General features: G+C 41.6%; 1 protein-coding gene across 3 annotated transcripts; it reads left to right on the top strand.

The window, feature by feature from the left end:
* The first annotated feature begins 4,841 nt into the window (after nucleotides 1-4,841).
* On the top strand, nucleotides 4,842-25,406 carry LOC138975088 (uncharacterized). 3 transcript variants are annotated; one of them, XM_070347746.1, is made up of 8 exons: nucleotides 4,842-5,998; nucleotides 7,212-7,268; nucleotides 10,234-10,827; nucleotides 11,407-12,000; nucleotides 13,288-13,449; nucleotides 14,897-16,943; nucleotides 17,738-17,962; nucleotides 19,809-25,406. In XM_070347746.1, exons 2-8 carry the CDS (start codon nucleotides 7,212-7,214, stop codon nucleotides 20,003-20,005), a joined length of 3,876 nt encoding a protein of 1,291 aa, XP_070203847.1. In that variant the 5' UTR covers nucleotides 4,842-5,998; the 3' UTR covers nucleotides 20,006-25,406. The 3 variants fall into 3 exon arrangements, with proteins under 3 accessions (XP_070203847.1, XP_070203839.1, XP_070203854.1); XM_070347738.1 differs by having other exon boundaries at nucleotides 4,842-5,434; XM_070347753.1 differs by having other exon boundaries at nucleotides 4,842-5,434; nucleotides 17,738-17,890.
* The last annotated feature ends 505 nt before the right edge of the window (nucleotides 25,407-25,911 follow it).

The raw sequence follows: 25,911 nt of genomic DNA on the forward strand, positions 1-25,911 counted from the left end.
AAACATTTACATTCTGACTGGGTCATGTGCAAAGTTGGAATGTTTGAATGAATACATTTTGCGGATTGATGTCAGTAGAAGTTAAACAAATTAATTGATCAAACATTCCAACACTTCAAAGTAAACACACATGTTTTTGACAGCTGGTATATGTTAAAGTGGAGGGATGGTTTTATTCCACGTGAAGCCTGCATGCCACATTTGAGACGTTGAGCGAAATCGTTTACACAAAATATGCAATCATTGTTTATCATCATTTAAATTAAAACGTTCATACACAATGACACAACAAATGTTGTCGGAAACTCAAAAGAACACATGAAAGAATAAAAGATGATCAATGCAGCAAAACGCGCCACTTGTACAGAGTGGGTTACAATTTCATGTTTGTTTAATTTAGCCTTCACATTTCCCTTATCATATCTTATATTTTAACATCGTTCTGTTCTTGTCAGCTTGAAATGTTTGCAGTTTTTACTCACGAAACAGGTTAGTCTTCTGAAGTCAGTGCAACATCAAAGCTAAAATTTCACACATGAGATGCATTTTGATGATCAGCTCTACCATACCGAAGCAATGCATTTAAACTGGCGCAGATTAATTTTCAAATGATGTTCAAGCAACAGCTAGCTTCCTTATAGACAGAGTGTCTAAGTTACAAAATATAGTCATCTCAGTATCCAACTTCATTACCTCTGTTTCTTTGCTTGCTTAGAAGAACTTCTCAGAGTGTTTGCGGCATTCATCAAACAAGATCATACACATTAAAATATTGTCACTTCCTACTCATTGAATAATGTATTCATTGTATCTAATTATTCATGTTAAAGACCAGCACAAAATTGCAATAATTTAAATATGTCACTGACATAAAGTATTCTACCCGATCTGGAAAAAAGGAAGAAAATCATAAGTGCATGATTCAAATCACTGATAATGTCTTGTAATTCGGTAGTGTTTCCAGTTAATCTTTTCTCTTTACATCTCACAATTCTTTTACTAGTTTATTTTGTAAGTAGAACACCAGGCCAAAACATTGTTGGCTCCTTTTGTATGACATCACACATTTTCAAGGATTTGCTTGCTAACTTGCTTGTTTCTTAATTTGTTTAATGATCGCTCCAAATTACATTCCTTCCTTTATCTGGCACTCTTGTTCTCAACTTTGTCCCTCCCTCTTAGCGGTTTAGAGAGAGAGGGAGAGAGTGTGTGTGTGTGTGTGTGTGTGTGTGTGTGTGTGTGTGTGTTAGTGTGTGCGTATGCCTGTGTGTGTGAGAGAGAGAGAGATAGAGACTGAGAGAAAGAAAGAGAGAGAGTTGATCTATTGTCTTGATTCCCTCATTCAATTTTCTTTTGTTGTATAGTGTAGAACTTAGACAGCTTCGTGACATACCTGTGGTGCGGTTTTATGGTCGTTTAACTCTCCATCGGTGAACCATGCAATTATTTCTCTTCAACGATTACTCGGTCTCTACTGACAACTCTAAACTCCACAAAACACGACTTTTTTCAGTTCAGAAATGTCAGTTTCGCTCCCATAAATTGAAACACAAACTTAAATACATCCATACATCATTGTCTGTTACAAAGTTCCAGCTTTGCTTTAAAATGCACAATCAGTATGAGGGACACGGACTTTTTCCCAGTATACCGACTGAGCCATCACTCAAATCTTCGACGACACTGACGCGTACATCTCCCCGGTCGGGCAGTTTTAGCTCTCGTAATGTGCGGAAGAACTGAGAGAAACATTTGCGTTCTGCCTATGTTTGTCTTGTTTGCTCGCCAAAATAATATTGCATCGATCAACCACTCAAGTTCGCACTGTTACCATGCTCCCAATCCCATGCTGGTTTGTTTACCACTTTCGAAGGTGAAGAGTTTACCGCGCCTGCGCAGTGACGGGGATTCCCCGTGACGTCACTTGAAAGTTATGACCTACTCTTTTTGTTGGCAACTAAGTAGTCTCGACCAAGTTCGCTCTCATGCATTGCAGACTGACTAAATCTGTAGTTACGAACTGCGTAGTTCGAACCTACGTTTAGTTGCTAACTATAATAGTCTCCATTCATGCATTCCACTACAGGAGGTTGCACAGGTATGGGAAATCTGTCTGCCCAAGATATTGTTGCCATGACAACGGAAGTCTTGACCAGTGATCTTTTACATAGAAGTCCTGAAAAAAAGAAAAAGAGCAGCTTTGTTGCAGTTGCCATAGATAGTGATACAGACAGTTTCCTGCACAGATTGTTTTTCCCCGAATCCATTAAGTACATCATTGTCCTGTGACCTGTAGTGGAAGTGTAAAGCTATGTTTCCATATATAGTGACGCGACGGCAGCACGATGGTTGTGGCGAGGTGGCGGCAGCGGAAAAACCAATCGCATACGTGTTTCCATATATGCGCGACGTGACAGCGGCGACGTGCTGCGCGACAGTTTGGCGTCAAAAACAAATTGCTGCCGCGCGTTATTTGCGTCCAAAGTGGACGTGGTCTAAGTCTTTTCAAATATTTGAGGACCCCCCCCCCCCCCCGGCCCCCACAACCAGGTTTATTGTCTATTTTGACTGTTTTTTTTGTCAGATGCATGTATTCACATAGTCCAGCAAGAATTTCTTCAAGGGTTGTTAAAGGCACCGGGTTCGTTACGCTTTTTGAGCATTTTGTTGAGAGAAAAAAAAGGCTTTTATTTTGTACATTTCTCGACTTTTTAATTGTCTAACCAACATAGGTAGCTTCAAATATAGTTTCTCTTGATTATGGCATATGGTTGTGTTAGCTTTTGACTGATTTATAAGAAGAAGTCAAGCCAGAAATAACAAAAATCCACCTGCCACGCCGTTTTTAATGGAAACACTCACGGCGAAATTCACTAGCGGCATCGCGTGTTTGTCACCGTCGTGCCACCACCACGTCGCTTTATGGAAACATATATACTGTTCAAAAAAAGAAACGCATAGCTTGTAATATTTGGTTAATTTAGTCATATGGCTACAAGGATATCCACCAAACTGCAGAAAATGTTTATCTGGTCGTCGACCTTTCGTCCATTGCCACAAGTGAGCTCTGCACGTCAGTGACGCATGCGTTATCAGTGGCTACAATGTCAAAATTGCTCATTTGGCATGACCACTCGTCATGCTTCAGTGTAATCTCGTGAAACTCGGGGAATATTGAGCTCTCACCATGTCTTCCAAAACCCATAAAAGCGGATTGTTCGCCACAAAGAAAATAGACGACAATTCAGCGACGAAAAATGGCCCGATTGAGCAGAGAAGACCGCCAAATTGCATTGGGTCGTTTACAAGCAGGCCATTTAAGTGAAAGTGCAATCGCCAGGCACTTGCACGTGTCCCAGAGCACCATCAGTAGACTGTGGGTCAGGTTTCAAGCCACTGGCTCCGTTGCTGACTTGCCACGAGCGGGAAGACGAGCTCACGACCGCTTCATACGGCTCCGCCACCTCCGGAATCGTTTCCTGTCGGCCTCATCTTCTGTCCAGGCTCTCCCCGGGCCACACCGATTATCGGACCAGACCGTGCGGAACCGCCTGCATGAAGCTGGTTTGAGAGCTCGCAGACCTCACAGAGGAGCTGTCCTCACCCGCCGCCATCGCCAGAACCGAGTGCAGTGGGGCAACCAGCACCTTCGCTGGACCGTCCGGAATCACTGGAGACACGTGTGGTTCAGCGACGAGTCCTACTTCCTGCTCCAGCGACATGATGGTCGGAGGAGGGTCTACCGGAGAGTAAACGAACGTTACGCGCCCAACTGTGTGGATGAGGCACCCGTTCATGGTGGTGGAGGCGTCATGGTGTGGGGGGCGATCAATACCGCTGGAAGGAGCACCCTGGTGCACGTCCAAGGGCGCATAACTGCCCAGCGATACGTGGAGGAAATTCTACGCCCACACGCCCTTCCTCTTCTGGCTGACCAGGATGCCATATTCCAGCAGGACAACGCTCGCCCGCACACAGCACGACTCACCACCCAGTTCCTCACCGACCACCATGTCCAGGTGCTTTCCTGGCCATCCATGTCGCCAGACATGAACCCGATAGAACACCTCTGGGATGAATTGGACAGACGTGTGCGCAGGCGAGAAGAAGCGCCGGCAAATCACCGCGATCTATTGCAGGCACTTCAGGAGGAGTGGGACACCATCCCACAGCAAGATATCCGGCATCTGATCCAGTCCATGCCCAGAAGGTGCCGGGCAGTTGTTGCTGCTCAAGGCAGCCACACCCCCTACTGACTTGACAGCCTCGGCACCCAATCGTATTGATTGACTGATTGATTTGAAGACGCAAATGAACTGTGTGTGCATTCAATAAGGCTCTCCAGCGTCTTATCAGACAGACATGATCTCTGGTCAGTCCTGTGCTTTTTCACCCCATTTTGCCATTGAAAAAACAATGCCAAACATGTGAATTGATTAAAAAAAATAAAAAAAATTTTACATTTTTTTTTATTTATGAAAATTGTAGTCTTGACAGGGATAGCGGAATGGCGTATTTTTTGCAGAAAATCGTAATAAATTACGCCAAAATCGTAAGGGTAAACAGGTCTGTATAATATGTGTACAGGGATTCAGAAAAAACTATTCGACCGATCTTCATGAAACTTAACATGAGAGTTCCTGAGAATGATATTCCCAAAGATTTTTTATAATTTTATAAATTGTATATAATCAAAAGTCAACCCAGCCATGTGGTGCGTTCATGAAAGGATGATTGAACATGAACCAAGAACCACAAATGCACTAGAAGGCTGGCATCGCCGAGTCCAGTCTATCATTGGCAAAGATCATCCCAATCTCTGGGACTTTTTCAAATTCCTGAAAGGAGAACAAGCGCACACAGACATGGCAATTCACGCAGCCCGCTGTGGAGAGCAACGCAAGAAGCGCCGGAAGAAAAACGAGCGACAAGAGCATCGCATTCTACGGCTGGTCAGCCAGTACGCGGAGCGCACCACAGAGCGTCTGTTCATGGAGTTCCTTTTCGGAATGGCCAACAACATTTCCTACTACTCATGATCCGGTCCTTGACGACTGTGTGTGTGTGTGTTTGTGTGAGCCCCGTTAAGCTGCCTTTTGCAAGTTTACACACCCTCATTAGGATGCCGGGTCGGTATATCCTGCCGGCAGCATAGGGAAATATTGTCAAAAGCCGTATAAAACGGTCAATAAATACCCCCAAATTAAGTTTCGTTTCGTTTTACGTCAGGCAGGAAAATGGAGGTAAAATGTCACGGATGCATGTTTTTTACACACCTCTTGCGTAATAGGTGACCGCGCATACACGGTAAAATTCCTCACACAAGTTCACACACAAGTTCGGCGCGCCAAAACTTCAGTTGACACTGAAAATGGACACCGCAGGGAGAGAGCGGCGGCAAGAGCAGCGAAGCCGATGTGACCGAAAGAGGCCGGTATGTTTAATTTGGATGATTAATGTTTATAATATACGAAAGCATGATATAGTCTACATATATTTTGTTGACATATAATTTTGAAGTAGTTGTAAATTACGTTGGTTTGTAAAGAAGTCTTGTTTTTTTTATCATGACGTCACAGCGATGTTGTCGCGTAACCGGAAGTTTGTTGAAATCGTAAAACTTGACTCAACGAGCTGACGACGTCCATCGTCGAGTGAATGAGTTTATCAATCGAAAGACCCAGTTTTACTTAGTTTTACATTTGTTAAATTGAAATGAAAACTTTGAGGAACAAATTGAAAGAAGATGACTGATGGATAGCACACGGCGTGCAAAGGGCAAGTAACTGAGTCAAGCAAACCTGCAAAGATGGCCGCAAGGGAGATCGCCTGAAATCGTTCAAGGCTGTCAAACTCTGATTGTTTTATAGGTGTCCTTCGCTTTGTCTGATCACCTCGAAACCAACTGAACTTGAAAGGATACAGGTTGGGCTTTCACCGCAACCCTAAAGTAATCGTCTGAGTGCTGTTGTTTGAAAAATAACCAGATCAAAATACGGTAGGTGCGTGGAAGTGAGAGAAAAAATTCGTGGGTGAATAATATTCCTCACACATACAGTCGGGACATAGGTTATTAGTGCTACATGAGTTATCATGCTAATGCACTTTTCGGGTTGCAATTTGTTCTGCCTAAGATTTTCATTGGTGACGAAATTTAATTCAGAAGTGGTTAGAGTTAGACTAGATCTGTTGTAAAAATCCAGGACGTTATCAACTGATCATGGTTTCGACTTCTATTCAGCGAAAATGGCGCATTTCTACAAAGGCACCTTTTCAGAATCTTTGACAGCTTCACTTACGCTGCAGACACACATTTGAAAACCATACATGTTGTCGTCTGCTACTTCATAATCTGTCTCATTGGGGAAGTGCCTCATTTTGATTGAAAACTAGGGCATTGTCTTTAGCAATATCGCAAAGCCAGCAATACGGCTGATATCGGTTGTGTGTGTGTGTGGGGGGGGGGGGGGGGGGGGCAACGTGCATGCTAAAGTAACTGCATGAATGAAAACATTTGCGGATTCACCATTTTGGAATAGGTTTTTCCTTTGCGGCGATTGAAAAGTGATAACTTCTACACTTTCGATGTGGTAACTTTGTGATTACTTACAGGTGTGATTTAATAATCTTTTTAACTTTAAGTGATAGCACGATGATTACATACATCTAAGGGAAGTCAGCAATTGTGCGTTGAAACTGATTGATTTCACTTCTCAACATAAAAGTTGGTGTGCATGTTCCTCATTGTTTTATGTAGATCTTTATGTAACATGCTCTTGTTAACCTTCACTGTAGTTTTTGAAGGATTAGATGAATACCGTTAAAAAGTAACTGAAAATATTATTGGGTAAAACTAACTGTCTACTTGACTTCTGATCGTCCCTACGTTTAGGTTCGAACCAAGAAGTTCCCTCAAAAATACCTGGAGAAAAAAATCAGAATGATAAAACAAGTGAAAACAAAATTGTTCTGGAAGTACAGCAGGAGTGATGCCCGCCAAATTGTTTAATTCACAAAAACAAATTCCTTATATGAAATGGAAAAAAATAGATAACCAAATACTGACTTGCAATTGTATAAATTATTTGTCTTTATCTTCGTTAACAGACACAGACACTATTTTTTGGCCAAATGTGTTTGATGTTTGAAACATCAAACAATGAAATACTCACTTTCTTTTTATCTTACAGTACTTACACCTTTTTTTTCAGATGACAAGAGGGCAAGTGATGGTGGAATTGTCCCGCAAGAAGATTAAAATTTCTCATGTGAGTAAATATATACTTTTTTTTAAAGAAAATGTTGCAGGGAAATGCAGGTTCTTAAGTATTACTTGTTATGTTGGTTTTCTTATTTAATATATATTTAAAATTCCTCTGGTAAAAAAAATTGTTCTTTAACTGATAATTTGGTTTACGTATACACACAGAAATGTCAAGTAACACCACGATAGTATACTTTGACATCTTGACCAAAAGAGTGGGTCTGAAACTTTAGGTAGACTGAAAAGAAATATAGTGGACGCCGCTTAAAGATACACAGTCGGTTAATTCTCTCTCACAGAATCTCTCGGTCTTTAAGGCTGTACATAACAGTCATGTTGTAATTAAGCCAAACTGTAAATTACAGCCAGAATTATGGCCGCATTGATGAGCTATTAATTTATGAATACAGTGGTACTCCCGACGAACGACCCCCCCATCAGAGACCCTCTCCCTTCTCAGACCTCATTCTTGCTGACGGATTAGTTTTGCTATATAAATCACCCCCCATGGCCGACTCCCCCCAGAACCCAATTTGCGACCGACTAGTTGTTACAATTTGCGACCTTGTAACGACATTTTCAAATCAAAACCTAACAAAAAATCGTAACGTTTTGCTTGAATCACTGAAAAAAGATCGCAAAAATCACTCGGCCGGAAATATAACAGACGACGCGTTTAGGTCTCGATTGCGCATGTCCGGCGTTCACAATTTTACGATCCCAACATGCCCTTTTCTTTCTTCTTCTTCTTCTTCTTCTTCTTCTTCCATATTGTGACCACGGTCATTTAGGCTGACCATTATGTCACATTGTGGAGGGTTGCAGATTCCAAAGAGTGAAGAAAAAAAAGAAAAAAAAAAAACCTAGCTAGAATCTACTGGGGGCTGGGGAGTTCCTGCACAATGCAGGAACTCGACTCCTGCGCAATGCAGGAGTCTGGGGCCTGGGGGTGTGAGAGGAGGAGGGATGAAGGGGTCTCGTTCCAGTCCCTGATTGTTCTTGGGAGGAACTTTGTTCTTTGTCCACTTCCTTTCGAAAAATCAACAAACACACGCGCGAGCATCAACGATCTTCTTCTTCAACCATGGCTTCGAACTCTCCTTCAACTTCAAACACTCAATCGCGCGGAAAGAAGAGGACATTTTTGACTCTGGAACAGAGGGTGGAAGTGGTGAAACGGAGCCGTAAGGGCGAAACAGCAATTTCGATCGCGCGGTCGTTTGAGGTAGGAAAAACTCAGATTCAATCGATCGTCAGCGACCAAGAAAACGTGGTCAATCGATGGGAGACCGGCGAAAATTGTGACCGCAAATACTCCAAGGCAAGGAAATGTATTTATGGTGACCTCAACGAACGCGTTTGGAGTTGGTTTTGTGACAGGTGTATAGTCCTCTTCCAAATACTGACACCCATATGAACATAAACTCTTTTGACTCCCAAATATTTTTTTAAATACATGTAGAGGATACAATTAAAGTAAAAAAAAAAAAACAGAAAAAATACATACCTCTTGCTTTTTATTGAATTAGATTATCAAATTAATTCACCAAACCACAACTGTAATTATGCCACAACTTCGACGGACCCTGAAGGTATTTCTCTCTTTCTCTCTGTCACTGATTTTTTCTCTCTCACTGTCTTTTTCTGACCTGACCTCACCCCCCTTGTAAGACCCCCCCCCCCCTTTTAAGACCTAAATTTGTCAGATTTTGGGAGGTCTTACATGGGGAGTACCACTGTATTTAATTTTCACTTAGTTTGACTTGGAAACCAACTTAATAAGACCCCAGTCCCACAAAGGCGAATTTCTCCGCAGCGCATTTGTCCTTGAGTCTCTGCGAGTGCGACTGACTGTAAGTCTGCACGCTTTTTCACTGCCCAGCGTGCGCTTTTTTCAAAGAAAGAAAGCCGTTTGATGTGTCACTGTGTTGTGCTCAGTGGCTAGGGCTCGAAATTAACGGGTGCCTGGTGAATTTTGCACGGAAAGTTGGTGACGGGCACGCAAAGTTCGCGTCAAAGGTGCCCGATTTGCACGCAAAAAAATCGAAAACAATGACTTTTAGTCAACAGAAGGCACCCATAGTTCCATCAGGGCACTCAAACTTTTTCAGTAATGGGCCCGGGTTGCACTCAAGGAAAAAGGTTAATTTCTAGCCCTGGTGGCAAGTACTGTGAACAGTGACTTTAGATGCGCTTCAAAATTAAATGATAAAATATTGATTTCTCCTCATTGCAGCCATAATTGTGGCTGTAATTTACAGGTTGTCTTAATTACACAATGACTGTGACAGTCCTGAAAGCCCGGCTGATTCTGTGAGAGACACTTCAACGAATTAATCCATCCTTAATAAAGCTGCGGTTGATAAAGCCAGCCACTTTAAAAACTGAATTTTTTAGGGTCCGGAATGTCCACTATATGTTATGCTTAAGAAAAAGCCGCTTAATAAAGCCATTTTTGTAACTTTTGTGGTGAAATTTAAAGCAAAATCCTGTTTCTTAGTCACTTGAGTAAAAGTGACTCAATTGTAATCGGCCAGTGTTTAGTCTGGCCAGACGGATGACGTGTCACAACCTTAAGGTTGGACTTTTCTCGGAAACTATAAAAGTGACCGAGTTCAAATTTTGTTTGATCATTACCCCCAACGCTTTAACATTAGTTTTGTTGACCCTTGTTAAGATCACTCACAGGGCAACCTCGAAGGAAAAATTGGAAATTTTATATAGATCTCTGAAACTATTCATCGGATTTGTTTCAAACTTGGTAGAATTCTTTACATCAAATTAGTAACATTAGCGTTTTACAAATTATGTCATCAAAAAAATAAGAGAGATAACTAGCCTTTCTGTTCAGTAACACAATAGCAAATCTACAGTAATAAACCTGATTGTGATTGACTAGATAAGTACAGAGCTTATTTTTCTGTTAGCTTGAAGGAAAACTCTCAACTTTTTATTCATGAAACTTTCAGGTACAGGAGAGACTTTCACTGCAGGAACGACAACAACAACACCAGTCCCAGCCAGCCTTACATGCTGCCGACTCCTTCTCCATCGCAGAGGGGGGTCGGGAAACCCCCATCTCCCCTCCGTCAGCCTTCGCCTCGTCGGCTGCCACGCCCGTCAACAAGCACAACATCTCCATCGTCGCCCAGCCCCCTCCCCTCAACCTGAGGGAGCTGCGAGTGGAAGAACAATCCAACAACACTGAAAGCGACATCAACTCTGATGTCTTGGACAGTTCTAGATCAGAGTTTGAGAGGATTTACACCGTTGCTGAAAAATATCACCATGACGTTGATGGTGGTGATGAAGATTTTGACCTTGACGCAGCCTTCATTGTGGCAGCTGCTGCTGACGACAGTCTCCTCGACAACCTTAGCAGAGGTCGTGGCGGCGACAAGGGAGATGTGTCTCCGGCTGATACGATAAAGAACAAATCTCCGGCCAGCGTGTGCTCGGCGGATTCTGTCGTTGTGCTCATGTGTCAGGAGAGAGTGACCAACACCGCTGTGACTGAAAACAGTCAAACTGCTGATAAGAAAGAGATCTTGAACGATGACCAGGTAATCCTTTTCTCTTTTCCCCCTCACTCATCAGTTATGAGTTTATAAAAAGACAAAACTGTTGTTTTTCTGGCAAGTTACTTCAATGACAAAACAGGGGTGTTCAAATACGAAACCCAGGGTTACCTAAACAACAGTTGGGAAAGACAGACACATTAAAGCTTGTAGTACCTCCAAGTCGAACATGGAGAGATAAAACTATAGTAAAAGTGACTGAGTTCAAAATTTGTTTGATCATTACCCCCAACGCTTTAACATTAGTTTTGTTGACCCTTGTTAAGATCATTCACAGGGCAACCTCGAAGGAAAAATTGGAAATGTTATATAGATCTCTGAAACTATTCATCGGATTTGTTTCAAACTTGGTAGAATTGTTCTTTACATCAAATTAGTAACATCTTTAGCGTTTTACAAATTATGTCATCAAAAAAATAAGTGAGATAACTAGCCTTTCTGTTCAGTAACACAATAGCAAATCTACAGTAATAAACCGGATTGTGATTGACTAGATAAGTACAGAGCTTATTTTTCTGTTAGCTTGAAGGAAAACTCTCAACTTTTTATTCATGAAACTTTCAGGTTCAGGAGAGACTTTCACTGCAGGAAAGACAACAACAACACCAGTCCCAGCCAGCCTTACATGCTGCCGACTCCTTCTCCATCGCAGAGGGGGGTCGGGAAACCCCCATCTCCCCTCCGTCAGCCTTCGCCTCGTCGGCTGCCACGCCCGTCAACAAGCACAACATCTCCATCGTCGCCCAGCCCCCTCCCCTCAACCTGAGGGAGCTGCGAGTGGAAGAACAATCCAACAACACTGAAAGCGACATCAACTCTGATGTCTTGGACAGTTCTAGATCAGAGTTTGAGAGGATTTACACCGTTGCTGAAAAATATCACCATGACGTTGATGGTGGTGATGAAGATTTTGACCTTGACGCAGCCTTCATTGTGGCAGCTGCTGCTGACGACAGTCTCCTCGACAACCTTAGCAGAGGTCGTGGCGGCGACAAGGGAGATGTGTCTCCGGCTGATACGATAAAGAACAAATCTCCGGCCAGCGTGTGCTCGGCGGATTCTGTCGTTGTGCTCATGTGTCAGGAGAGAGTGACCAACACCGCTGTGACTGAAAACAGTCAAACTGCTGATAAGAAAGAGATCTTGAACGATGACCAGGTAATCCTTTTTTCTTTTCCCCCTCACTCATCAGTTATGAGTTTATAAAAAGACAAAACTGTTGTTTTTCTGGCAAGTTACTTCAATGACAAAACAGGGGTGTTCAAATACGAAACCCAGGGTTACCTAAACAACAGTTGGGAAAGACAGACACATTAAAGCTTGTAGTACCTCCAAGTCGAACATGGAGGGATAAAACTATAGTAAAAATGAATGCTAAGTCTAATATGTGGGCTGACATGTACAAATTTCACCCCTATTGTATAAAGCTTTTACTTCCATTTTTTAAAATTTGTTTTTACTTACTTTTTACTCGAATAGATTATCATAATTATATATGCTTATACTGTTATAGGTAAGAAATTTCACTGCATTGCACACACCTAAGATATTGCAATGGAAGTTTTAGTCTGGGGGACAGGTCATTTCATCATTTTCCATTCTGAACCCAAATTTTAGTTGAGAGGGATCACTTATGCATTTATTTTGCTTTCTTTGAAATGGCTTTTTACATTTCTGCAGTAGATTTCATTACCCTGTGTCAGTTACAGGATTTTTCCTGTGGACTAGAATTCCCGGCAATAACACTTTCTTGCTTTTTTGCGGTGGATTACATCATTCAGGCACATGGTACCCTTCAACAAATTTGCGGATATCAGCAAAGTCTGTCCGATTGGAACCACCATTTCTTAGCCTGTTTTAGTGTTTAGTCAATTAGTGTGAAATCTTTGCAGAAAATGATGGAGAATTGTTCAAGAAGCAACTTTTCAGCGAAAGTTGCTTCCGACTTTGTACAATGCCTGAGAATTTCACAACCCTGTGGTAGTTGCAGGATTTTACGGTGGATAGAAGAGATGAAATCACTTGTCGGGGGTTGTAGCGTTGTTGGTTGGAGCGTCTGGTTGATTTGGCTGACTGTGGATCGAGCCCAGGTACCAGAATCAACTTGAGGGGAGACCAGAAGGTTTGTACCACCCTCGTGTGCTAACGCATGCAGAAAGATTAATGCACATTTTAAACTTCAAGATCCCGAGTTTCCCGCGAAAGTCTAGGGGCTCGGAAACACAAAGATATCCAGCACGCCTTCCCCTGAAGTTGGCGTCTTGCTGCCCGCGTAGCGGGGTAGGAAAAGCAGTGTGGCACGCAATACTCTCACCATAAGGCAACCCTGACACAGTAAAAAGTTCAAGAAAGAAAGAAAAAAATCATTCTACTACCCTGCATCAGTAACAGGATTTTATGGTGGATCTAGAGAAGAGATTGAATCATTTCTCTACCCTTTGTCAGTTACAGGATTTCACGGTGGATTTAGAGAAGAGCTCGGCGGGAGGCCTGGGCTTCACGGTGGTTGGGTGTGCCAGCACCACGGGGGGCCGCTACATCAAGGCCGGGGTGCAGGATCCGGCACTTTCCGATGGACGCCTTCGCCCACGTGACAGGCTCATCCAGGTCAGCAGTTTACATATATGTCCGAAAAACCCTTACCGAGTTAACAAAGGCGAGAAAACTGTCGCCTTTCACTGATAGCCTACTGGGACGATTCGATTCTCTGTTGCGGAAAATAAATCTGCAAAGGAAGTACAAGAGATTGGACCGCGATATGTATTTGAGACTGTGCCAAAAGGTGACGTTTTCATGTCAGTATGTCCCAAATGACATCACCAGTACATTTTTCATTCTATCTAATCTGTTTTCGTTCTATTTTTTCTAATAACATGCGTTAACAATTGATTGCCAACTGGAATGGAAGAGTACAAAAAGTGTAACTTGATATGTAGTTTCTCTAGAGGGAAAAACATCTTCCACTTTCATGTCAGTGTGTCCCATGCAACATACATTTGCCAAACAGCTATGTGCAAGTAGATTATTTGTTAGTGGTATAGAAAATACTGATCAACAATTAAAGTCAGTTTTCACATTCATTTTCTACCTATTTCTTATTTGTTTATTCTGTTGGCAATGGTGAAATGTCAGCAATCGTGTGTCATTCGGGACAGTAGACATGACACCTGACCTTTTGGCACAGTCTCATTTGCGTTGTAGTGGAAGGCATTTAAAAACACTTGTGTTCAAGTGGGCTACAAGCATGTTGGTGCGATATAGCCGAATTCACAATATACTGGACCGCAATATAGTGGTAGTCCCCTGAACTGTTTTACGGCAACTTACCAGAGTGAGACTTAATCCTACAGAGGATATATATATAGTTTGGCTGAATTGTAAAGAAGATTTAAGCTTATTGCATATTGTTTTACAGTGTTTCCCATCACGTACAATTGAGGGTATTTCACGTAATAAATTAAAAAATCACGTTATTATTGCTTGCTTGGGGGTATAAAAACAAAGAAAAATCATTTGGGGGTATACGAATTTCAAATGAGGGCATTGACTTTCGATCTTGAGCAATGGAGAAAAAATCAGAGAGAGAGAGAAGCAGAAAATACTAGTCAAAGTTTAAAACAACAGCTTGCTTATAAATGTATTGAACAGTTAAACAAACTAAAACAATTACAGCTGTAAATTTCAGAAAGATAATTTATGAGTCACTTGAGTGGCGGGGTAAAAACAGTGTGGCATGCAAGACTCACCATAAGGTGACCCTGAGAGTAAAAAGCTCAGGAACACAGAGGTAGAAAAAGAAGAAGTTACCATCTTGTCACCGAAATAAGAATACTTTGGAAAATTAATTATGTTCATGGGAATAACTTCAATAAGGAATGATACAGAAAGAATTTGAAGCACGTGGTGAGATTGACAACGGTGCAGTTGTGTTTGAGACGATCTTAGAAATAACTCCAATTGAAAGGCATTCAGCAATTACTTGACTAACGACCCATGCTCTCTTACCTAAAATGCATGTAGCATATGTGATAAACCCCTTTCATTTATGTTTCAGGACAAAGACAGTGCCAGTTCGGACTACGATTTGTCGGACACAGACCCAACATGGATTCCCAACGATGAGTCTCAAAAGGACCATGTTTCTGACTCTGACAGTTCTGCTGTAAATGAGCAAACAATACCCTCCCCTTTTCCTTACTTATCGGTTCCACTTGAAAATCCAAATGCTCCGTCAACATTGCAACGTTGCGATATTTCTTCCACATGTCATTCTTCCTCTGACAAGCAAGAGCCTGAAATTACTGGCTTTACTGTTGATCAAAGTTCAGGAGATGGACCAAAAAAGAAGAAAAAAGATAAATCTCATTGGTGTCTTGTGTGTGGTTTGTCTACAACAAAGTTGGAAAGACATTTCAATAGTTTTCACAGAGATGAGTCCATTCTTGTTCCATTGTTTCATGCATCGAGGAAAGACAAGAAAAAAGAATTGTCAAAGATGAGAAATTTAGGGGATCATAGGCATAACCGGAAAGTTTGGGAAGAAGGCAAAGGGGAAATTGTGGTAAAGCGCAAAAGTGCCAAAGAAGAAAAGCAAGTGAAAGACTTTGTACCTTGTCCAGAGTGTTACGGTTATTTCAATTCGAAGGACATGTACCGTCATAAGTGCGTAAAACCCTGTTGCAAGTCTTCAAAAGGAAAGGTTGTTGCTGGAAGACTTCTTCTTCCTGCTGTCCCGGGGAGTAAAATCACCAGGGACCATGACGAAGAAAAGCTGCGTGAAATATTGGAACATGTGAAAAATGACCCAGTGGGCATGATTGTTAAAACAGATATAACGATTCGGGAACTTGCACTGCGAGAGACGAGGAAGAATGGGTTTGATTCCGATCGACATGCTTACATTCGAAATAAACTGAGAGAAATAGCACGCCTTGTACTTGCACTCAGGAAAGAAAGTGGCAATCAGAATGGACAGTTGATTGATTTTCTGAAACCGGACATGTTCAGTACTATTGTCCAAGCTACACGTGTACTTTGTGAATTTTCAAAAGAGTCGTCCGACTTCAAAAACCCATCAACGGCAAAGAAAATTGGCCACACTTTGAAAAGATGCACCTTGTTGATGCAAGCAAAGGCCATTGAGCAAAATGACATGCAACTGAGACAGCAGTGCAAGCACTTCATAGAAGTCTTCGATGTTCGGTGGAATGAATGGGTTTCGTCGTCAGCCGCAAGAACTCTTTACAGAAGACATCAGAACAATGTGCAGCGACTTCCACTCTCGAAAGATATACAAAAGCTCTCGTCGCACCTATCACAGGTTGCAGAGGATGCAAAAAAGGACATGAAAAACGCTTCTTCTTCTCGGGACAAAACAACAGCTCGACATTCACTTTGTAAAGCTCTACTCAGTCAAGTGATCCTCTTCAACCGCCGAAGATCTGGAGAAGTGTCCAAAATGAAAGTTCAAGATTTTGAAAACCGTCAGCTTGATACAAGTGATGACATTCTGCACAGCTTGCCTTCATTTGAACAAGCTTTGAGTAAATCATTACAAAGGGTGGAGATTATTGGCAAAACTGGCACAATCGTTCCAATTTTGCTGACAGCAAATTTGGTAGATTCTTTTGAAACACTCATTGCATCTCGTCAAGAAGCTGGCATTCCTGAAACAAACAACTTTGTTTTCTCTCAAAGCTGCTTTGGTCATGGTGATAGAAATGGACACATTCGCGGAAGTGACACTCTGAAGATTCATTGCCAACAAGCAGATTTGCAGCACCCTGAACTTATTACGTCCACATCCTTGAGAAAGCACGTAGCCACAATGACTCAACTCTACAATCTTGCAGACAATGAGCTTGACGTTGTTGCTCAGTTTCTGGGTCATGACATTCGCACACACAGACGTTACTATAGATTACCTTCTGCAGCGCTTCAAGTGACGAAAGTGGCAAAACTTCTCATTCAGTTGGAGAAAGGAGAAATAACAAACTCAACTTCTCTGGACAGTGTCGACATCAGCGATGACATCATTGTTGACGAGGAGAACGACGACGATGAAGAAGATACCCATCCTCAAACAGCAGCCTCACAAAAAGGTATTTGAACTAATTAGAAAATGATTTGTTTCTATATAATGCTTGGTATCAAATTTCATTGACAAGCACTAGAGGAGATGAGCTGGTGGCCATACTAAGGCAGGATTTTTTCGTTAAACTGTTAATTAACACAGCAGGAGCTGAATGGACCCTACCACCTGTCAATCAAGTCAAAACTCTACTCCAATCAAATGCAGCCCAGCGCGAGCCTTATTTTAATATTATTGAACCACAATCAAAAGCCAGCAATCGTGAGCCTTATTTTAATATTATTGCACCGCGCAATCAGAAGCCAGCAAGCGCGAGCCATAAATCACGTATTGAACTCGGCTCAAAAGATGCACGGGACTTGTGTGCTTGTATGACTAATCTTAGTAATCAGTTCTCTCGAGACTGACCGCCATCGTTTGTTTTTTTACGTTTTCGTCGTTGCCTACTTGGCTAAAGAAGATGGATCTGGAAGTTTATTGTCGGTAAAACTTTTGTTTCGTTGGAAAACTTGTTAAATTCAGTGGAGCAGGTCGACGGCGTAAATCTGATACGTATTGAAAGGGTCAAAACCGTCAAATTGTACGGACACAGACTGGGAAGGGCTGCATTTTGAGCAGCTGGTTTACGTTTAACACGGTGGGAATTGAGCGCTTGTATGATTGGTCAAAGTTATTGCGAGACTTTTGTCAAGATGTTTGTTTCTTCCCACAACTTGGCGGAGACCCTGACAGCATTTTTAAGTAAACCACGGCCCTGGTATCCAAAAAGAGACTTTTTAATTTTACTCTTTTTTTTTATTTCAGGACAAGGACACCACAACTTCACTGGATATCCGCAGCTGTGTGGCCAGACAGGGTCATCTGGATCGCTTCAGTCTTCTGGTGGTACGCTCTCATCTGGATCGCTTCAGTCTTCTGGTGCGACACGGTCACCTGGATCGCTTCAGTCTTCTGGTGGTAAGCTCTCATCTGGATCGCTTCAGTCTTCTGGTGCGACACAGTCACCTGGATCGCTTCAGTCTTCTGGTGGTACGCTCTCATTTTTCACCTTTGTTTGATGCGTCGAGGTCAGATGCCATGATTGTTTCACCTGTCGGTGCAAATGTTGCCCCTCAGCCCTACGGACTTCGGGGTAACTTTTGCACTGACAGGTGAAACAATCATGGCATCTGACCTCGACGCATCAAACAGCAGTGAATAATGTATAATTATTATTCAGAGGATCGGATAATTGAAGGAATAAAAAACGCTCGCGCTGGACCCGAGTACTCTTCAGACTGGCTCGCTCCCCCAGTATGAAAGTTTTTGTCTTGTGCACGTTTAAGACCAAGTGATTGCTCTGTGTGAATTACAGGCATTCCCTTTGCTATATAAATGCATTGCATGCGAGCCGAGGATGTGTGTGGTGACTGGCCTTTCTCTTTTATTTGATCACAGTGAAAAATATACTGCCGACCCTCTTCATAACTTAACAATATAAATGTTTGGAATGCCTGTGGTGTGAATGTTGGTTTCTGAAATTAAACTTAAGCGATTGTTCTGTGTGTGCTGATCGATCTCTACAATCGTAAACGAGAGGCTGGTCTCGGGATCCAACATCTGAGAAAAGTTCCTCATAATATGTGTAAAAACCATCAACATCACTGTGAGAAAATAAACAATACAAACACAACCAGTTCCCCTGTGGAACATTGTGGACTTTCCCACAACCTGACCTACAAAAATCCTCTGCGTGCGTGTGATGATGCGGGAAATAACCAGCGAGCTGGCTGGCTGTTCTATCAGGCTGCGTGTTTCCCCGCCGGTGTGAATTCCTCCCACTGTTAAGTCGTTTTTGTGAAAAATTAAAGTCTGCTGAGCCCAAGTACTAGCGTACTCGGGGATAAACAATAGTAAACAAGAATTTAAAAAAAATAGATAAAATAAATCGCCTATGCCGGGAATCGAACCCGGATCACTTTGGCCATAGGCGGACGTGCTTTCCACCAAGCCATTAACTCTGACAATTTTGCCAGTGAACTCAAATGCCTAGAGTGCTAACTTCAGGTCGCGCGCACGCGAAGTGGCACATGCACGCAAAGCCTGTAGGTGTCGGTGGCTGGCTGGCAGTTCTATTAGCCGAACAGCAGTTCTATCCCACCGCGAATTGCGCCCACCGCCAAGAGTCGTTTTTGTGGATTATTTCGCATTTAGGTCCCAGCTAACATTATGAAGTTTTAATACGATCAATCGGACCTATTATCAAGTTAGTGTATCAACTTTTGAACGAACTGCGCCCAGTAGTTTCCCAGCAATAAGCTGTTAAATCCAGACAGACAGACAGACAGACAGACACACAATTAAAGTCTGCTGAGCCCAAGTACTAGCGTACTCGGGTATGATGTACACTTATATCCATGTTAAGTTGACCTTTGACCTATGTTTTGATAATGTTTCGACCACCATGACCTTTTTCTACGTCGAAAGTGACTCAATCGAGCGTTTGCTCTTCTTTTTTAGTAAGTTATCAGTCTTTGCGGAACTTGCATGTCTGAGCGCGAGCTTTTCGTCAAATCACTGACCAAATGTGCATAGAAATGTAAACATTTGACAAGGCTTCCTTGGTTTTCGTCTGCTCAGAACCCACATGAAAAACAAGTTACAAGTTACTGACACATGACTGGAAAACTTTCTCTTCTTGTGCATTATACAATACAATTTTACGTATTTTTGGAATGTGCTTTTTCTGAAAGTTTGTTTTGGACAGTTCTATTCCCCAGTGCCATGACATAAGTTGTGAAGGTAGTGCTTTTGTAATTGTTTGCTGTCTGTTGTGGTGTTGTCTGTGTTTAATCTGAGGAAATTCTCAAGCATTGTATCATTTTTCTCTGTGCAGCAAGGAAAGCCTGGTCTGATGATGAAGTCAGCGCTGTGCTCAGACACCTGGAAAGCTACATCCTCCTGGGTCATCTGCCTGGCAAAGAGGTTATTGTCAAGTGTCTCATAGAGGATAAGGCTCTCAAGAACAGGACGTGGCGAAACGTCAAAGATTTTGTAAGAAACAGAATCCAAAAGAACAGGTGCAAGGACTAGTCATTTTTTGTTTGTTTGCTTAACGCCCAGCCGACCACGAAGGGCCATATCAGGGCGGTGCTGCTTTGACATATAAGGTGCGCCACACACAAGACAGAAGTCGCAGCACAGGCTTCATGTCTCACCCAGTCACATTATTCTGACACCGGACCAACCAGTCCTAGCACTAACCCCATAATGCCAGACGCCAGGCGGAGCAGCCACTAGATTGCCAATTTTAAAGTCTTAGGTATGACCCGGCCGGGGTTCGAACCCACGACCTCCCGATCACGGGGCGGACGCCTTACCACTAGGCCAACCGTGCGAGTCGACTAGTCATTGAGATCACTGTTGTTCATGCTGTGGTTGTCACTTTTTGTTAACAGAGTATTGTCAGGAACATCATTCAGTTCTAGTCATTCTAAGACACAGTTTTTTTTATCAGTTGAGAATTAGTTCTCAGCTGTGTTTACTGATTTTGACAAAAGCCATTAAATTACATATTCTTACTCCAATTCTCATAAATACATTGACTTCAATCTCACATGCTAGATGTCGAAAAAAACACTCAAAATACCTGCCCTTAGAAGGGTGGTAACCAAGCAAAACGAAAAGCCATAGCCGTTGCTATGAACTGACCTTGCTCAGTTACCCATAACACCCTGCGCACCACGTGAGCGCCAGCATCCGGAATAATTAGAAAGTTCACCTGCATTCTCGTCCAAACATAAATATTGTGTTTACAAAATATAATATCGGTACTTTCCCACAAAGTACAAAAAAGTCAACTACATGCAACACACAAAACTAAACCAAAGCTCAGCAACGACAGCGTTTCCTAACAGTGTGGTTGATCTCTCAGGATTTCTACGTTTTGTATTGAGACATGACTGTACAGGGAAAACTCTTGATTAGTATGCTTGATCTCTCAGGATTTATACTTTTTGCAGAGAGACATGACTGTACATGGAAATCGCTTGGTGTGAATCAGAATCGGAATCAATTTTCAGAATCAGAATCAATTTGTATTGTCTTCTAAGCTTTCTTATAAGGTATGTGTGCTTGATTTTGCAGGATTTCTACTTTTTTGTATTGAGACATGACTGTACAGGGAAAACTCTTAATTTGTATGCTTGATCTCTCAGGGGTTCTACTTTTTGTATTGAGACATGACTGTACAGGGAAAACTCTTGATTTGTGTGCTTGATCTCTCAGGAGATCTACTTTTTGTATTGAGACATGACCGTACAGGGAAAACTCTTGATTTGTGTGCTTGATCTCTCAGGAGTTCTACTTTTTGCATTGAGACATGACTGTACAGGGAAAACTTGATTTGTGTGCTTGATCTCTCGGGATTTCTACGTTTTGTATTGAGACATGACTGTACAGGGAAAACTCTTGATTTGTGTGCTTGATCTCTCAGGAGTTCTACTTTTTGTATGGAGACATGACTGTACAGGGAAAACTCTTGATTTGTATGCTTGATCTCTCAGGAGTTCTACTTTTTGTATGGAGACATGACTGTACAGGGAAAACTTGATTTGTGTGCTTGATCTCTCGGGATTTCTACGTTTTGTATTGAGACATGACTGTACAGGGAAAACATGATTTGTGTGCTTGATCTCTCGGGATTTCTCTCTCAGGAGATCTACTTTTTGTATGGAGACATGACTGTACAGGGAAAACTCTTAATTTGTATGCTTGATCTCTCAGGGGTTCTACTTTTTGCATTGAGACATGACTGTACAGGGAAAACTCTTGATTTGTGTGCTTGATCTCTCGGGATTTCTACGTTTTGTATTGAGACATGACTGTACAGGGAAAACTCTTGATTTGTGTGCTTGATCTCTCGGGATTTCTACGTTTTGTATTGAGACATGACTGTACAGGGAAAACTCTTGATTTGTGTGCTTGATCTCTCAGGAGTTCTACGTTTTGTATTGAGACATGACTGTACAGGAAAAACTCTTGATTTGTACGTATGCTTGATCTCTCATGATTTATACTTTTTGCAGAGAGACATGACTGTACATGGAAATCGCTTGGTGTGAATCAGAATCGGAATCAATTTTCAGAATCAGAATCAATTTGTATTGTCTTTTAAGCTTTCTTATAAGGTATGTGTGCTTGATTTTGCAGGATTTCTACTTTTTTGTATTGAGACATGACTGTACAGGGAAAACTCTTGATTTGTATGCTTGATCTCTCAGGGGTTCTACTTTTTGTATTGAGACATGACTGTACAGGGAAAACTCTTGATTTGTGTGCTTGATCTCTCAGGAGATCTACTTTTTGTATTGAGACATGACCGTACAGGGAAAACTCTTGATTTGTGTGCTTGATCTCTCAGGAGTTCTACTTTTTCTATGGAGACATGACTGTACAGGGAAAACTCTTGATTTGTATGCTTGATCTCTCAGGGGTTCTACTTTTTCTATGGAGACATGACTGTACAGGGAAAACTTGATTTGTGTGCTTGATCTCTCAGGGGTTCTACTTTTTCTATGGAGACATGACTGTACAGGGAAAACTCTTGATTTGTATGCTTGATCTCTCAGGATTTGCACTATTTGTAGAGAGACATGACTGTACAGGGAAATCGCTTGATGTGTGTGCTTGATCTCTCGGGATTTCTAATTTTTGGCTCATAAGAATCATAAAGAGTCTGTGTAATGTCGCGTGTATGTCTGGCTGTACGGCCATGTCAAAACTGTAACAATTTGCCCTTAACATGGAAACAATATGTAACATGTTTCAAACTTTGTGTGATGATGACCCTCATTGAGCTCTATGGGTTGATACCTGATTGGATGACCTTTGACCTTTTTCAAGGTCACAGCTTCAAAGAAAACAATGATGTTCTGTATCTTAGAGACTATTCATCAAACAAAACAGAGGCAGTAACTCTGCTTTTACCTCGACCTCAACAAACTTTAACATTGGGCTTTTCTTGGAAGCTATGGAAGCAAAATCTTTTAGACTTGGCAGGAATATGCCCTGTTTTGATCTTTACAACTGTTCCTAATATGAATTACTTTTGACGTTTTTCAAGGTCACAGGGGGGCTTAGAAGGTAATAAAAAAAAAACGCGGGTTAGAGGGAGTCCCATATTGGACGAGAAAGAATTTACCCGATGCTTCCCAGCATGTCGTAAGAGGCGACTAATGGTTCTGTTTCTCCTTTTACCCTTAAGTGTTTCTTGTATAGAATATAGTACCCCCCGCGGGTTAGGGGGAGTCCCATATTGGTTGGGACGAGAAAGATGCTACCCAGCATGTCGTAAGAGGCGACTAACGGTTCTGTTTCTCCTTTTACCCTTGTTAAATGTTTCTTGTATAGAATATAGTCAATGTTTGTAAAGATTTTAGTCAAGCAGTATGTAAGAAATGTTAAGTCCTTTGTACTGGAAACTTGCATTCTCCCAGTAAGGTAATACATTTTACTACGTTGCAAGCCCCTGGAGCAATTTTTTGATTAGTGCTTTTGTGAACAAGAAACAATCAACAAGTGGCTCTATCCCATCTCCCCCCTTTCCCCTATCCCATCTCCCCCCCCCCCCCCCCCCTTTCCCCGTCGCGATATAACCTTGAATGGTTGAAAACGGCGTTAAACACCAAATAAAGAAAGAAAGAAAGAAAGTATAGAATATAGTCAATGTTTGTAAAGATTTTAGTCAAGCAGTATGTAAGAAATGTTTAGTCCTTTGTACTGGAAACTTGCATTCTCCCAGTAAGGTCATATATATTGTACTACATTGCAAGCCCCTGGAGCAATTTTTTGATTAGTGCTTTTGTGAACAAGAAACAATTAACAAGTGGCTTTATCCCATCTCCCCCCTTTCCCCTATCCCATCTCCCCCCTTTCCCCGTCGCGATATAACCTTGAATGGTTGAAAACGACGTTAAACACCAAATAAAGAAAGAAAGGTAAAAACCTGAGGTTCTGTATCTCACAGACTATTCTTCAGAATTGCATCAAACTTTGTAGGATTGCTCATGATCATCCCATCAAACTGATCACGTTCATACTTTGTTTGTCATAGTCAACAAAAAATAAGGGTAGTAACTCTGCTTTTCCGCCGACCTCCACAAACTTTAACATTGGGCTTTTCTCGGAAGCTATGGAACCTAAACCCCATTAACTTGGCAGGAATATGCCCTGTATTGATATTTACAATGGCGGGGACGTAGCGTAGTGGTTAGCACGTCTGGTTTGTAAGCCAGTCGGTCTGGCCGCTGAGGGTTTGAACCCCAGGTATTTTTTTTGTATTTCCAGAGTCAACATTCAGTGCAGACTCTAAAAGGACGGAATCGTACCACCCTTGTGTGCATGTGCATGCAGAAGACCAGTGCGCACGTTAAAGATCCCGAGTTTCCATCAAAAGTTTAGGGGCTCGGAAACACAAAGATACCCAGCACGCCTTCCACCAAAGTCGGCGTCGCACTGCCTACGTGGCGGGGTAAAAACTGTGTGGCTCGCAAAACTCTCACCATAAGGTGACCCTGAGAGTAAAAAGCTCAGGAACAAAGAAGAAGAAGAAGATATTTACAATTATGCAAAATATGAATGACTTTGACCTTCATTCAAGGTCACAGGGGTGTCGTCAAAGTAGTAATTTCAAATTAGAGTCGTCTGAGCGTTTGCTTTTCTTGTTTTATTTTCTTGTTTTAAAATGATGTGATCAAAAAAGTAAAAACAGTGCCGTTTCAAGACACAAAAGCAGAGACTGCTTGGAATTGTGCTTACTTTAAAGTTGTATATTTGGAAATTGAATAATGACTTTCAGATAGAAAAGAAATAAACAAAGTCATACGCTTTTGTGTCCCTTTAATCACATTTTCTTTTTCACATTGTGTGTTAACTGAGAATTTCACGTCCTAATAATTCCCCAAAATCTGTCACTGCCGAAAAGAAATCGCTTGATTTATCAGTTGCTCTAGTACCTTGGTCGAGGCTTTGTATACATTTAGGGCAGCTGTAGTTTGAAAATATGCACACAAAAAAGAAAAAAAAAGAAAAAAAAGAGATCAAGAACAAAGGATTGTTAAGACTCAATCTGATTCTCTTTTTTTTTTTCTAGAGAATATGTATTACTATATCAAAATCGATGAAAAAACCCTGACATTCACTGTTTTCTCAGTCCATGGCACAGTTGATATTGATTTTGACATCTCTGTCAGCATTCTCTCATGATTAAAATTGTTTCACTCTATTATGTCATAAAACATATTTGTGCAACATGTCTCAGTAGATGGGGCTGTCCTCAATTTCTTTAATTATTTTTTGAGTTTGAAACTTGTTCAGTTATATTTGTGTTTGAAGCTTGTTTTAAACTTCAGGTGTGAAGTATCAGATCTATTCCAGTAATTAACTAAGAAGTTGTTTTGTTCTTTCAGTTGAATAATAAACAGTTTTTGTACAATGTTTTGTGTGTTTCTTTTTGTTCCAGTGAAATGTCCAACATCAAACTGAATCAGGTTTCAGAGAAAGGCTCATCGTAGTCCTCGGACTGACATAAAAACAAACAAACGAAAAGCAAAACAAAACCCTTTGGCCATCTAAGGGAGGTAAACATTACCATACACACATGACCACCTTATGATGGTTGAAGTTAGCAAGTCGAGGCTTTGTGTGCATATAGTGCGGTTGCAATTGTACAACATATTATTACACACAAAAAAAGGATTGTGGGGACGCATTTGATTAAGATAAGATAAAATAAAACACGACCATCTAAAGGATGTAAACATTACCATACACATATGACCGCCTGATGATGGTTAAGAAAAGCAAAACAAAACCCTTTGGCCATCTAAGGGAGGTAAACATTACCATACACACATGACCACCTTATGATGGTTGAAGTTAGCAAGTCGAGGCTTTGTGTGCATATAGTGCGGTTGCAATTGTACAACATATTATTACAC

Source organism: Littorina saxatilis, linkage group LG1, assembly GCF_037325665.1.
Source record: "Littorina saxatilis isolate snail1 linkage group LG1, US_GU_Lsax_2.0, whole genome shotgun sequence".
Lineage (NCBI taxonomy): Eukaryota > Metazoa > Mollusca > Gastropoda > Littorinimorpha > Littorinidae > Littorina > Littorina saxatilis.